At 41.7% G+C, this 15,735-nt stretch overlaps 1 protein-coding gene across 1 annotated transcript in view; it reads right to left on the reverse strand.

Annotated features, from left to right (window-relative positions):
* Positions 1-10,080: 10,080 nt before the first annotated feature.
* The window catches only part of LOC131197664 (sodium channel protein type 5 subunit alpha-like), a 391,694-nt gene continuing 386,039 nt past the window's right edge, over positions 10,081-15,735 (reverse strand). The window contains exons 28-29 of the mRNA XM_058182005.1: positions 14,703-14,973; positions 10,081-12,523 (exon numbers count right to left, since the gene is read on the reverse strand). Coding sequence (XP_058037988.1) covers positions 11,298-12,523; positions 14,703-14,973 — 1,497 coding nt within the window. The 3' untranslated portion in view covers positions 10,081-11,297. The remainder of the gene's footprint in view (positions 12,524-14,702; positions 14,974-15,735) is intronic.

Genomic DNA, 15,735 nt, shown 5'->3' on the forward strand with positions numbered 1-15,735 from the left:
CTGACACCACCTAATGGCTTGCTGGCATTTTGCAAACCCCATCTGAGCTTCCCCAATTCTTACACAGTATAGTTGTTGGTTTGTTTGGATTTAGACAGCAGCCTATCTTGCCAAGGCAAACCCTAAACAGTGAGCACGACTGACAAACAATATGACAAAGATGTTCAAAAAGATATGCATACCGAAAACCAATATAACTCGTGGGTCTTTAAAGAGGAGCTTGGCCTCTGGGAAACAGCAGATATAAATTCATTTTCATCCCGCCAAAGCTCCCCCCCCCCCGTTAATTCTTTCAGAGGCAGCTGCCATAAGAGATGGGGGGGGGGAATGGAGGCAAACTGAAAAACTCTGTTGCTTTCCAGAAAACTCCTGGATGCGCGAGAGGGGGACCGTTTGCCACATCATCTTATTGTGTCATAATGTGCAAGCGTTTTACTGCCTTTGAGTTAATCCCTCCCTAGGTTTAAGTGCTTGCTCTTCCGTTTGAAAAAGAAAATTCCATTTTTATCCTAGATTCAGCCTGGCAGCTGACATCGTTCGATTCAGCCATAACCCCCCTGGGTGCTACCAATCTATTAAAAGCATCCTTTCTCATCCTGGTACCCTCCAGCCTCCGAGTTGGTACGTATTTCCTCTGCCTGCGGGGCTGATCAGGGGAAACAACCTAAGCTCAGCCCTAAGTAGGAGGAAAAACAGCTTGTTGGAGGAGACGCAGCCTCTTTAAAGTAATCTCTTCCTTTCTTCCTTCTAATAAAACCTCCCTTTGGAAACAAAATTGTGGGGAAGGGCTGGAGCTTGCAGGTTGCAAGTTAACCTGGATCGGTGGCCGGATGTAATCCTGGACCTGCGGTTCCTCTTTTCCACAAAGGGGAAAAAAAAATATTCCTTTGTTGAATTTCTGTAAATTCAGACCTTTTTAACCCTGGGAACAAGCTGCAGAGGAGGTGACAATTTTGGAATATTTATTTATTTATATCCCACCTTTATTATTATTATTGTTTTATAAATAACTCAAAGCAGTGGACACACACGATACTTCCTTCTATTTCCCCCCACAATAACATGGCGAGGCGGGCCGGGGTGAGAGAGAGTAACTGGCTCCAAAATCCCCCTGCTGGCTTTCATTTTTAAATGCAGGATTAGAATTTACGGTCTCCCAGTGATTGACTCCAAATCACTCAATTGGCTTTGATGCCTAAGGCAGGACTAGAACTCACTATCTCCTGGTGATTGGCCCAGAGTTACCAGGCGCCTTACATGTCTTAAGGCAGGACTAGAACTCACCATCTCTTGGCTTCTAGTCTGGTGCCTTCATCATTAAACCAAACTGGCTCATTATAATAGGATGCACTTACGTGTACCCAGGCTATGCCAGATGAACTTCCTACTAGGAGAAATCAGGTCCAAGTTGCACTAACCTGAGATGAGTAAGAGATGCTGACAATGTTGCTGGGCTGTGTGGCTATTTCAGCTTCAATCAATTCTACTGTGAAAGTGCGGATGGGGCGATTGATAAGAAAAAGAGAGGAGGTGTTTTGCATTTCCAGGTTATGCTTCAACCAATGCTTCTCCTTTCATGCTTGAGAAACTGGGCTGCAGAACTGTCAAATGGGCTTAAAAGGGGGTTTTTCAACTAAAGAAGATCTGGGGTTATTATTTGATAGGTTGGAAATATGTCCACAAGAATTCACTTTGGCACCACTTGAGAAGAAACTTCACAGAAATGGCTTTGTCCATGCCATTCCATTGTAGGAGGACAACATTTCAGAGGATGATTTTGGGAAATGAGATGCAGCCCATAGCTTATTGAGGAACAGATTGCACACAGTCATGAAATTGGACAATAGTCTAATGGCTTCAAAAGGGACAGCCAATTCCTGCTGTCCTGCAGACCAGATCTAGCCAGGGCTACTAGCCTCCTGGCACAAATGTCCACCTGTGTGTGTGTGTGTGTGTGTGTGTGTGTGTGTGTGTGTGTATATTTGTTTTCTGAGGTTTTCACGGGTGTTTGTATGTAGGTCTTTGGTTGTTCGGGTTTTCTCCCGTGTAAAATTGGAAATGTCTTGGCAACGTTTCAACGAAGTCTCATTCGTCATCTTCAGGCTTCAGCTTCGTGCTTCTGGGAGCAATGTGTGATCGCAGCTGTTTCTTCCTTTTAACTGCCAGTGGGGGTTTGAACTGATTGGGTGGGAGCTTGGCTGTGTTCTGATTGGATGGAGGTTTTTTTGTGCTCTGATTGGCTGGGGGTGTGTCCTGTTTGGGTGGGGGCTTGGTTGTGCTCAATTTAGTCTGTGTTGCAGGGGGATTTGAGCTGGTGAGCTGCATAGCTGTTGTTTGGCTTTGTGGTGGTGCTACATCTTCATAGTGGGTGTCAGTCTGCTGCATGTATGGATTGGAGAGGTTTGAAATGGCTAATGTTGCAGCTGCGGTCTGCATTAGCCATTTCAAACCCCTCCAATCCATACATGCAGCAGACTGACACCCACTATGAAGATGTAGCACCACCACAAAGCCAAACAACAGCTATGCAGCTCACCAGCTCAAATCCCCCTGCAACACAGACTAAATTGAGCACAACCAAGACCCCACCCAAACAGGACACACCCCCAGCCAATCAGAGCACAAAAAATCCTCCATCCAATCAGAGCACAGCCAAGCTCCCACCCAATCAGTTCAAACCCCCACTGGCAGTTAAAAGGAAGAAACAGCTGCGATCACACATTGCTCCCAGAAGCACAAAGCTGAAGCCTGAAGATGACGAATGAGACTTCGTTGAAACGTTGCCAAGACATTTCCAATTTTACACGGGAGAAAACCCGAACAACCAAAGACCTACATATATATATATATATATATATATATATATATATATATATATATATATATATATATATATATATATATATATATATATATATATATATATATATATATATATATATATAAAATATTCATGGGATGGATAGATGATAAATGATAGATAGATAGATAGATAGATAGATAGATAGATAGATAGAGAGATAGATAGATAGAGAGATAGAGAGAGAGAGAGAGACAGACAGACAGACAGACAGACAGACAGATGGATGAAGACAGACAGATGAGATAGATAAATAAATAAGATGATGGATGGATGGATGGATGGATGGATAGACAGACACACAGACAGACATGGATTGATGAATGGATAGCAAGATAGATATAGATGATATAATGATACAGATGATAGATGAGATAGATAGATAATAGATAGATAGATAGATAGATAGATAGATAGATAGATAGATAGATAGATAGATAGATGCATAGATGGCTTTGATGTATCTGATAAGATGGAGTCTAGGCCTGATTCAGTTGGGCTTATTTTCATGTTCTCATGTTTGATGTGTCAACAAGGAAAATGAATTCATGGGAGTGGAAGAGCAACCCTAGGCAACCCCCCTGCCCCACAGCAAGCATTGTAACTCAGATGGAGTGAATGGAATGGGTATTGTGGACAAACTTTGGTCAATCCATCTGGGGCTCTCTTGGCAGCCCCAGGATTCTAAGACTCACCCAAGGTTGCCTTCAGCAAAGACATCCAGATGCCTGTTCTCATCCAAACCCTTTGCTTCATGTCCGTAAGAATGCTTTTGCTGAGTTATCTCTTCGGTTGATAGGAACGGTGAAGATTCCGCTCTGCTCCCAATAGAAAATGTATGTAATGACCCAACCAGAAGATCAACATGTGAGTTTGTTAAGTGTGCCAAGAATACAGAGTAGGAGAGAGGAGGGGAAAAAGATAATCCTCAGGTCACAGGAAGTTCCTGGCTTTGGACAGCCCTGATTTCTACATCTAGCTTGTGATCATTTTGGCAAGTGGATGTCTATTGATTTCTTAGGCAAATACAGGGATATATTTCAGCTGTTGTTTAATCTTTGGACAGTTTCCTTAGAAAGACTAAAGTTTAATTGCAGATGCTAAAAAGATTTAACTGGGGTCAGATTTGTTTCTTGCTCTATTTAAGATGCTTTTGGTGGGGGTAATTGTATTATCACTGACGCTGATGACAAGTAGCGATTTGACACAAAAACCATGGAAGCAAATAAATACTTAGAGAGAAAAAAATTGCTTTCTAACTCATTTCACTGATGAACCAGCAAATTTATCTGAAAATCTCAGGGAACTCTAATGAGTATTGTTTCTGCTTAATCGTGTTTATTCTTCTTTATCTTGCAATCTCTCTCTCCCTCTCTCTCTCTCCTCTACACACCCACACATATGCATACAAAAACAGCAGATGAAAACCAACTAGAATGATGTAAATGAAATTGCTTGAAATGATAATCAGCGTTGGCTGTTTATCTATAGATAAATCTCATCTATCTATCTATCTATCTATCTATCTATCTAATCTCATCTACCTCTGCAAAAAGAATATGTTTTTAAATATGATATTAAAATTCCCAAAAGATATATATGTCCACAAAAACTTCCCACTGTTCCTTTTAAGATATGAGAAGTCATTGTTTTCTTTTAACTTATCAAGATTGCAGTCTTATGCTTATCTAATTAGAACAAAATAATTCTCACAGCATTTAAAAATAGATTCTTTAAATCAATCAGAATTAATTGAACTCCAGAAGTAAAACTATTCCAATGATCTTTTAAATAAGGAGGATATTTTGGTTTAAGAACAGCAATCTTAAAATCGGAGAACACCCAGGGAGAAATACAAATAAGTTAATTTTTGGACTTGTCCATGTTGTTAAGAGGTCAGAACAGATGAGCCTACACAGCTGAGTAATTAGGAATCGAAGACAGATTCCTTGGCTAAAAAAACTGGAGGAAACTTGTGAAGTCAACAATTTGTAGCAAAATGACCCTGGCTCTCCATGAATAGATCTTGCTGAACTCAATAACCCTTAGTTCTGAAGCACAAGTGACCTTTCAAAACGACCCATTAAACTTCTGGGCAAAAGATGGACAATTTCTCCAGATGAAGAAAGGAGCAGGATTTCCAGTTAGCAGGAATATCAGCACCGCTCCTGGCATCGTAGGCATCTGCAAGCGGGATTAAGAGTGGACAAATGGTGAAAGTTAAACCGTGATGCCACAAGGCAAATCACCTGTTTTATCAGGCATCAGCTTTCCAATCTTAAAGGTTGGGGCCTGCGTTGAGATGTTGTAATTCATTTATTTATTTAACTAATTCAATTCAGTTGACTTCTCTGTCTCTCTCCTCCTCCTCCTCCTCCTTTTCCTCCTCCTCCTTCTTATCCCTTCTCTCTCTCTCTCTCTCTCTCTCTCTCTCACACACACACACACACATACACACACATACACACACACACATACACACACACATACACACACACACACAGAGTCATCAGCAGCCCTGTGTGAAGTTACTTCACAATGAAATTCTACATTTTAAGTCAATCCTTCTTTTAAGATCTGGCCTGATTAAGATTTGGGGGGCTTTAATTGCAGGGAGGCCTTTGAATACCAATCACTGTTATCTATAGTGGAGGAGATCTATGACTTTTTTGTTGGACCTGTGGCATCTGACATCTGTTTTGCTTGGCAGGGAGTTTTGTGGACACATCATCCTGAACCTGCTTACTGAATTAAGTCTTTTTCTGAATTGCACAGGGCAGTCAAACATAAATGCATGCCAAGACAGACTCTGCACAAGATGCTAAATCAACAAAAATGAAAGAAAGAAAGAAAAAAGGCATCAGAAGATTTGCCAAGTGTAATATGTTGTGCAAATATATCTGCTAGTGTTTACTTGTCCTTAATTACGGTGTGTGTGTGTACAGACTTGAGGGGAGGGATTGTTGATATTGGCCTTGGTGTCATACAGCAAGACAATAAGGAATTTCTCGTGTTCATAATCTTTATTTATACAAATAAGGTACAGAGGATGGCTGGGATGGGTTTTCTTTTCCTCTCTGACTTATCAGCCCTGTTCAGAGAGGAAGTAGCTGCACAAAATGCCACCGGTTCCGGTTTCATGGTCCAACCACTGGGCTTCTGGGTGGCTTCCAATGTGGCAAAGAGGAAGATGAGACAGAAGATTCCCCAGCTTTTGGTTTAACTCTAAAATTAATGGAATCTTCTCTCCCTTTATAGATTGCCTTTAAGGAGCTGCAATTAACTTCAGAATAAAAGGATTACTTGAGCATGGTCCATCGATTGCTCTCCTCTTAAGATGCAAGCCAGCTTCTCCCTCACAGACAAAGGAAAAGGAAGGGATGCAGTGGTCAGATGGAGCAGGAGCTTCTTTCCCTCAGGGCATTTCTTCAAATGGGTAACAAATGTCCAAATAACCCTTTCTTGTCTACTGCAAGACCAGGTTGCGATCAGTCTCCCTCTTGCTTAACTCACTTTAAGGGGAAGTTGGCAAATGGGAAAACCCATCCATGATGAAGCACAGAAGATGTGGGGCCTTCTAGCAGATCTGGAAATGCCTCTTCCAGCCACTTGCTTCTGGAGAGCAGAAATGGACATCTCGCTCTGGTGACTGGGGCATGTTTTTCAAGTTTTTGCATGAGGAAGACCATTTCAGCGGTGGGCCAACTTCTCTTGGCTTTATTTATTTTGGTTCCTAACAACATTTCCAGTCATTCAAGCTTTCCAATTGGCCAAACAACCTATACTTGGGGTGAGGTGAAAATCTTCTACAGGTAGTCCTTGATTTACAATCATAATTGTTTCTTCTATGAAGGAGATGGGTGGTTTTAAATTTTGATAAATATTTCATAAATAAGTATACGAAATAAATTGGGTTTTGGAATTTCAGTTCTAAGCAATGCCATCATTAAGCAAGCTATCACATGACCCAGCCCAATTTCAGGACTATTTTTACTGCGGTTGTTAAGTGAATCCACTTGACTTGGCTTGTTGGAAGCCAGCAGAGAAGTCATAAACTGCAGTCATGTGACCAGAAGACACTGCAACCATGGTAAATGCGAGCTAGTGGCCGCACTCCAAAATTGTGATCACATGGTTGGCTGTAACTTCAAGGATGTTGTAAGCCAGTTCTCCTGAGGTTGTCATAACTTCAAACTGTTGTTAAATTAACAATCGTTAAGTTAAGGTTTACCTGTAGCTTTGTGAAGATTCTTCAGCCAGTTGATTGGAATGGATATCGTGGAGATAAACATGAGCCTGTCTGGGTAAATCTTAACACAAACCAATTTAGTTGATTGAGACACTTTTATGGGAGATTTTCAAAGCTCCACATGAAGGTAGAGTTAACCTGCAAAATGTACATGACAAATGAAAGTGTTTTGGCTTCCTATCTTGGACTCAGACTGGGCCTAGATTAAATTTTACTGCGGTTAAATAAATCTGTGCTCTCTTTTCTGTTTATTTTTATCCAGTGTGGGCAACCTAGATCTCTTGGGGATAATTTGTTTTCATCAGCCATTGAAAATGGATGTTCTCAAGAAGGATATTCTTTTTCATTTTCCAAATATTAAATCTTGTTTTGCAAAGGGCTCAGTAAACTGGACAGCAGTTTATCAATTTCTTTTTTGGTTTGCCTAACTTCCACTAGCAAAGGGAAGCTGGAAAACTGAGAAGAAAGGATAATGTCTCACAATTCCTCAACTGTGGTAAATTTATGGCAATATTTTCCTGTAAAGAGACATGGATAATTTAAAGGGAATCCTGTGAATACATAAAGAGCTTCAAATGTTGGGCACTTTTGACAAAACCCAGCATCATCCATCAATTTCTGCCAGCTTCTGTGCAAACTTGCAGCTCTGTCAATATAGGTAATATGAGAGAGACAAAGATAGAGAGAGAGTGAAAGAAAAAAAGGAGAGTGACAAAAAAGAGAAAGAATGAAAAAGAGAATGAGAGAGAAAGAATGAAAGAGAGAATGAGAAAGAATGGGAATGAAAGAGAGCGAGAAAGAGAGAGAGAATGAGAGAATGAAAGAGAAAGAGAATGGGACTGAAAGAAAGGGAGAATGACAGAATGAAAGAGAATGAGAGAATGAGAGAGAGAGAATGAAAATGAGAAAGAGAGAAAAATTGTGACTGACTCTTAGATCCTTGGTATCTAGCAAGAACCATCTTGCCTATCTGCAGTGGTCACATCCTCAGCTAATACTTGCTCTGTGGGACAGGCAGAAGAAGAAAATAGGCAGATGAAGACAATATTTGCTGAATGTTCACCCACTCCAGAAACTGCACTCCAAAGCAGACAACATACAGGACGTAGAGACAATTTACACAACGGCACAACAAGAGGAACACATTGCATTTCTCTTTCTACTGAATAGCCAGTTAGGCCATTTTCCTAAGTTGCTGCTCTACACCAATAGAGAGCCCCAGGAAGGCTGTTGTGTTACTGGCTATCAAGTAGTTGTTACATGTGCTTTTCAGCAAAAAATGGGCCCAGAAGGAAGGGTGAGAAAAGCCTGGCTGGTTGTGTTATATCTAGGTAAGGTAACAAAGGAAAGACGCACATTCTTGAAAGCCAGCTGGTGACTTTGGGCCAGTCCCTCTTCCTCAGCCCAACTGATTTCACAGAGCTGTTGTTGGGGGAAAATAGGGGGAGTAACGAATATTAGATATATTCACTGCCATGGATTGTTTATAAAAATAATAAAGGTATACAAAGAAACAAACGAATAAATTCTTACCTTATTTGTCCCAAGAATCAGCAGCCAAAAATGAATTTTGCCCCTCATCCTGGAAAATCTCTTGTGGTATTCTTAATTTTTGCATTGGACTCTCAAATTCCAATTCTATGTAAATTCAATCCCAATATCTAGTATTTGTGAAAGTACACTTAAAAGGTAATTCCATGTCCCGTTGACAGCTCTAGATTTACCTTTTGTGTAAAAGTGTCTAATCTCTGTGAAAACATCTGTGCCATATATTATGGTTGTGAATTATGCATTATGCTGAATTTAGGAGCATGTTGGCTTCATTGGACAAGATGGGAGATCAAGAATAAGAAGACAATTGTGCAACCTGTTCGTCCTTTTAGGATCATCCCTGAGGAGGAGGAAGAGGAGGAGGAGGAGGAGGAAGGAGAAGGGGAAGAAGAAGGGGAAGAAGAAAAAAGAGGAGGAGAAGAGGAGGAGGAGGACAAGCAGGGGGAGGAGGAGCAGGAGTGGGGGAGGGGAAGAAGAAGAAAAAGAAGAAGAAAGAGAAGAAAATGAGGAGTGGGAGGAGGAGGGGGAGAAGGGGAAGGAGGAGGGAGAAAAGGAAGGGAGAAGGAGAAGGAGACGCAGGGGAAGGAGGAGGAAGAAGGGAGGAGAAGCAGGGGAAGAAGAGGAGGAGGAGGAGAGGAGAAGAAGGAAGAGGAGGAGGGAGGAGGAAGGGAAGAGATGGAGAAGTAGGGGAAGAAGAAGATGGAGGAGGAGGAGGAAGGGAGGAGAAGCAGGGGAAGAAGATGGAGATGGAGGAGAAGAAGAAGGGGAGAAGGACGAGAAGAGTGGGGTGAAGCATGGGGAGGAGGGGATATGCTGACAAATTTATTTCTTTTTTTTTTAGCCCTCTTGTATCCTATTTAAGAGAATCAGCAAACATGGGGAGGAAATAGTTCTCTTAGCCAACTGGGAGAGAGGACAGGACTTGGTCTGAAATCTTTAAAATATGGTGTGTGGTCTGAATTTAGGGAATCTTCTAGTGATCCAGTTGTACAATAATTGCCATATTGGGTTGTTAGCTGAGTACAAGGAATCAACATTTGAATCAGATGACTCCTTCTGAACATTTATCAAATCTTTCTTTCCTGCTTGCTTATAATCTCCTTAAACAGGTCCATCCTTTCATATCAGTTAACCAGCCTCATAGAAATAACCTTATATTGTATGAACTCATCATGGTTAAATCAAGGCTTGTTCAGACCGAATGAAAGGCAAATAAACTTTTACTGAAGGTTGCCCTTTTCGGAGTCGTTGGCGGAAAAGATTTTTGGGGGGCGGGTGTTGGGGGGGAAGCTGGGACAGGGGAGGGTATTCAAAATCTAGAAGCTGTTTTGGAAAGGATTTGGAGGAGGTCACTTTCTGTACGCAAAGTAGATTCTTGGAACATAGTAAAAAAATAGTGCTTTTATTGGCCGGTTTTACAAGCAAAATCCATTAGTATCTAATATCCTGCGGGATAGAACAAAAATAAAAATAAAGCCATGCTTTCTCCAAAGTCAATTTTTGTCTTTTTTTTTTTCCCTGGGTTAAATTGCTGACAGGCCTGTTGTAAGCAGGGGCATGGCTGCAACAGAAAATGGCAATGTTGCTGACACAATAGTTTTGTCTTGCAACCTATTCTCTCAGCAAGCAGGAGCATCTCCTGTTAATTGGGGAACGGTCCCTGATTCCCCCCCGCCCCGTTTCTCTAGAACAGACTTTCCCAATCTGGCACCCCCGGATGATTCAGAACAATATCTCCCAAAATTCCCAGCCGTGTGGCCAACCTCAATGGTAAACTATGGCTGACCCAAAATTTGAGCATTATATCATCCCAACATATCTGGGCCTGGGGAGGCAGATGTAAAATGATAATAATTTGTGGAAAAGAAGGCACACACACATACATACAGGTAGTCCTCGTTTAGCGACTGCCTTGTATAGCGACTGTTCCCAGTTACGACGATGATGGTGGTGGTGGTAGTGGTGGTGATGATGAAAAAGTAACTTTCTGGCCAGTCCTCGCATTTACGACCGTCAATGGTCTGCAAAGCAAAGGAAAGCTGAAGGAAGTTCATAAGCACAGTTGCAGTTTCACTTAGCGACCACTTCACTTGCCGATCCCGACTGTGGTCGCTAAATGAGGACTATCTGTAATTTTCTTTAGAAAGACCATTCATAACATACACATTAAGTATTACAGCATTGCTACAGCAGCTACCTGATTGCTGGTCTTCTTCTCCATCCCACTGTTATTATAGAATGCAAGGTCGTACATTGCCATAAATAAATGCACTAATATAAGTAAGACCTTAAAATGAAAGTATGCGCTCAGGTTTATGTTGTGTACAGTATAGGTATAAATATTCACTGTCTTACAGTTTAGCATCTCGGTAATCACACTTTGGCTGTGACCTTGTGCTGGTTCCCCTTCTGCCCTCCTTGTGCATATATAAATATAAACATTGAGCAAAGTGGAAAAGAGCAGGGCCGGAGGTTAGGCCCCTGTAACACAGTGACTCAACCTTCCTTCAGGGTTTAACCTGCTCTCCTGCTGCCTTTGCAACTAATGTTTAACAAGGCTGCTTCAACCGGTTGTGTAGTGACAGCATTACATTCTGTAAACAATATTGTAAAGTGTTTTAAACGAGAGAAACACGTTTAAACAATTGACTCTTTATCTCGGTCAGCTGATAACTGATCGTCTAGCGGTTCGTCGCATCCGCTGGAGTCCGTCATCCGTAGCTGGAAATTCTCACTGGTGCCCCGGGTGACGCTATCGTAGGAAGGGGGGAAGGAAGTGGAGGAGAGGGTTTCGGATTTGTCGATAGGCTTCCGGTAGTTTTCATCCATCATGCAGGCAATGAGGCCTTCCTTCTCTGGCGCCTCGTCTCCTGGGGGACAGGTTTTTTGGCGATACAGGAAAGATGCTTGCTTGAGGGTACGTTGGAAAAGATGACTTCTGTAAGCTCTCTGGATGACGGTAGCGGACACCTCTTCCTGTTTCCGCCTCAGCGTAGTGGTGATGGGTTCGTAAGATGCCTTCGATGGGTTGGCTGCCATGAACTTCTCCTCCATCTGTATTTTAAGGGCGTCCATTTCTCCAGATTCTCCCAGAACTCTTTTGGTGAAAGCAAACAAAATATCTAAGCAGTGGATCCTGTCTCCGCTCACCATGGGGAGGTCCATGGATATGAGCTTAACGTAGTTGGGTTTCGCAATGCGCAAAGGTTCTGGCAGAGAATCTGCGAAACTGGAAAGGGCAGCATAGGTAATAAACTGCGTAGCTTCGGGGTCAAACTTCTCCCAGGTTTCGTAAAACATATCAAAGTCATCCTCGCTTAGAGGCTCAGTGCTCTCTTCAGTAGCGACACTGAAGTTCTCCAAAATAATAGCTATGTACATGTTGACCACGATGAGGAAAGAGATGATAATGTAGGTGACAAAGAACAGGATTCCCACCGCGGGACTGCCACAGTTCCCCTTTGACCCGTTGGAGTTAACGTAGCTGGGGTCACAATAGGGGGGCCCCGTGTTCAAAATGGGGTTGAGAAGACCATCCCAGCCAGCCGACGTGGTGATCTGGAACAGGCAAAGCATGCTGTTGGCAAACGTCTCGAAGTTGAACATGTCGTCGATCCCGTGTTCTTTCTTGACATAGGCAAAGTTGGCCATGCCAAAGATGGCATAAATAAACATGACCAGGAACAGGAGGAGCCCGATGTTGAACAAAGCAGGGAGGGACATCATTAAGGCAAACAGAAGCGTTCGGATTCCTTTGGCACCTCTGATAAGTCTCAAGATCCGACCTATCCGAGCCAGGCGGATGACTCGGAACAGCGTAGGGGAAAAGAAGTACTTCTGGATGATGTCAGACAGGACTGAGCCTTGGGGGAAGAGACAAGAGGGGAGAGAATAGACATCTGGTTAGTGCACTGGAAGAACAATGGCTGCAGAGATGTACAAGTGCTCAAGCTAACTAACTGGAACAATAAACTCTTCCATAAACTATCCTTGACAAAGCTTAGCTGAGCATGCACGTAGGGATTGTCACAGACGTCAGCTGAGTCCTGTCCTTTTCTTCCCTTTTTATAGTTACAGGTAGTCCTCATTTAATGACCGGTCACTTAATAGCCATTTGAAGTTATGGCGGATCCCCTGAAAAGCTACTTATAGCCATAGCACTTGGACTTATATACCGCTTCCCAGTGCTTGACAGCCCTCTCTAAGCGGTTTACAGAGTCAGCCTCTTGCCTCCAACAATTTGGGTCCTCATTTTACCCACCTTGGAAGGATGGAAGGCTGAGTCAATCTCAAGTCTCTCAGGACAGAACTCCAGACCACTGTCTGGGAGAGTTTGCCAGTAATACCGCATCCTAACCATTGTGCCACCAGGCCTCCTTATGACCCAGTCCCAAAGTTACAGTCATTGTGGCAAATTCATCCTTGCCAGATGGTGTTTGGGAAAGGCCAGCAGGGATCCAGTGGAAGGGTAAAGGTCTATGGGGACCCCAGGGGAGGGAAGTGGAACATGGGGCAGGCAAGCCTGGGCCTGCACTAAATCTCCCAAGGCCTGCCCCTCCCACACCTGACTCTTCATGCTTTACTTAACAATCTGCTTGTTCTTCAATGGCTACATCAGGAAGACCAGGAGGTGATTGGGTAATTAAGCAAGGCTGTCTCCTGTAATGGCCATAATGGGCAGGTTCCATTACAGTCATATGTCAAGGAATTTTAATTGTATATACTCTGTATTTTATTTCGGCTGTACACCGTCCTGAGTCCTTCGGGAGAAGGGCGGTATAAAAATCTAATAAAATAAATAAATAAATAAAAATAAATAAGGAATACCTGCATTACATTCCTAATGTTTCCATATATGTGTGATATATACTATAATGATTTATGGGTTCTTTTATTGTACTAGTTGTAGTTGCTTAGACCAAAACATCATACAAATATTATAAACAAATAAATAATTCTTAGTCTACAAAGGATATTTCTCATTAGGCTGTGTAGCCTAGAAAATCTGAGTAAGAGAGACCAGTTTGCTCTGAGAGTAATGAGTTCATTTCATCTAGCTTTTTCTGTACACCAGTAGCCAACAAGAAGCCTCTACAAGCAGGACATGAAGTCTTCTCCCACTCATGTTCTAGAGAACCATCATGATTAATGGCTTTAAAGGAACATGGTAAAATATGAATAAAGTCATAAAAAGGTTTAGGGTTAGCACTAGGTTTACGGTTAAGGTGTAGGCTCAAGTTAGGGTTAGGGTTTGGGTTTGGGCTAGGTTTAACGTTAGGTCTAGGTCTAGTGTTAGGGTTGGGGGTTGGGGGTAGGGCTAGGGTTAGGACTAGGGTTTGGGTTTGGGTTAATGTTAGGGCAAGGGCAAGGTCTAGGTCTCGGTCTAGAGTTAGGGTTGGGGCTAGGGCTAGGGCTAGGGTTATAATGCTGTTTATTGTAAAGACATATGAAAATTAAAGAACTGCAAAATAATGCACCCCATTATTTGTGGCAGCCCTTAGATATTGGAACACTGCTATCATATCATCCCTAGTTCTTCTGGGAATTAAAGTCCATGTGTCTTAAAGTTGCCAAGATTGGCAGCTCCTGGTCTAGAGTTTCACACCCATATATCTAGATAAACTATTAACATCTATACTAGTTGGGTTTGGTCTAAAGACAGAGGAGCATTTTAATATGAACTAATAGAATTCAAATAGCCTCAATCTGATGAAGAAAATGGGAAACAATTCTTTACTTTTGGCTCTTCCCTGAATTTTTTCATGCAATCTTTCAGCTAAAATATATACAAAGATGTATATCAGAGTAAATTGAATGCATATTTTTGAGAAAACTGTTGCAAGAAAGTGTAAAATGCATATGAACTATTTCAAATTTCATTCACACAGATGTAAATGAAAATTCATGTAACCTTCATGTGCACATTATTATTAATAATATTAATGTTATTACTATGATTATAATTATTTTGCAAACTGATGGGAAGATGAGACAGAATGAGCATGCACATGAATCCAGACAGATTTGTATAGATTGACCTACCAACAATTGATAGAATCACAACTACAAAATCAAATATGTTCCATCCATTGGTGAAATAGTAATGTCTCAGAGCTGTCATTTTGAAGATACACTCTGCAGTGAAGATCGCAACAAAGACCATATTGATTCTGTAGAGGATGATAACTTTTTCTGGACTCTGGTCATCGGTCTCAACCATCATGGTCACCATGTTTAGGCATATCAGAAGCATGATGCAAACATCAAAGGCTTGGTTCAAGACAACGTCAAAGATGAAACCTTGATACTTGTTCTGGAGACAGGAAGGAGATATTAGTATGTTATAGAAGTTAAGTCACACTTATGGCAAGGGGTCTCCAAACTTGGCAACTTTAAGACTTGTGGACTTCGACTCCATCCGGGCTGAGGAATTCTGGAAACTGAAGTCCACAAGCCTTGAAGTTGCCATTGGAGAATCCTCCCCTATGGTATAATTGAAATGAAAATGATGCCGTTTGAATTGGACTGAACTATTTCATGGTTGAGTGTACAAGAATATTTTGCACATCATAAATATTGTAAAGTAGGTTGGACTGTGATACCAAAAGCTAGGTCAACTCTTGATGGCCATAGCAGTGTAGAAGCAGATTAATGGACAGAATAGAATAGAATAGAATAGAATTTTTATTGGCCAAGTGTGATTGGACACACAAGGAATTTGTCTTGGTGCATATGCTCTCAGTGTACATAAAAGAAAAGATACGTTCATCAAGGTACAGTATAATTTAACAACAATTGAAGACCACTGCTTCAGAGATATAGGTCCCTTAGCTACCATTAAGTATATATATACAGTATATTTATTATATACACACATACACACACACAAACACATACACACACACAAAATACATTGGTAGACTTTTCAGCATCTAATCAACCTTAGTTAATTTACCAATGAATGAAGCAAAGCTGAACATGGTTAATACTTGGAACGGACACCACCATGGCTCTGAAGGTTGGGCTGGAAGCTAAGAAAATATTCCATTAAGCACCAGACTAAACCATTTTCACA

This window comes from Ahaetulla prasina, chromosome 4, assembly GCF_028640845.1.
Source record: "Ahaetulla prasina isolate Xishuangbanna chromosome 4, ASM2864084v1, whole genome shotgun sequence".
Lineage (NCBI taxonomy): Eukaryota > Metazoa > Chordata > Lepidosauria > Squamata > Colubridae > Ahaetulla > Ahaetulla prasina.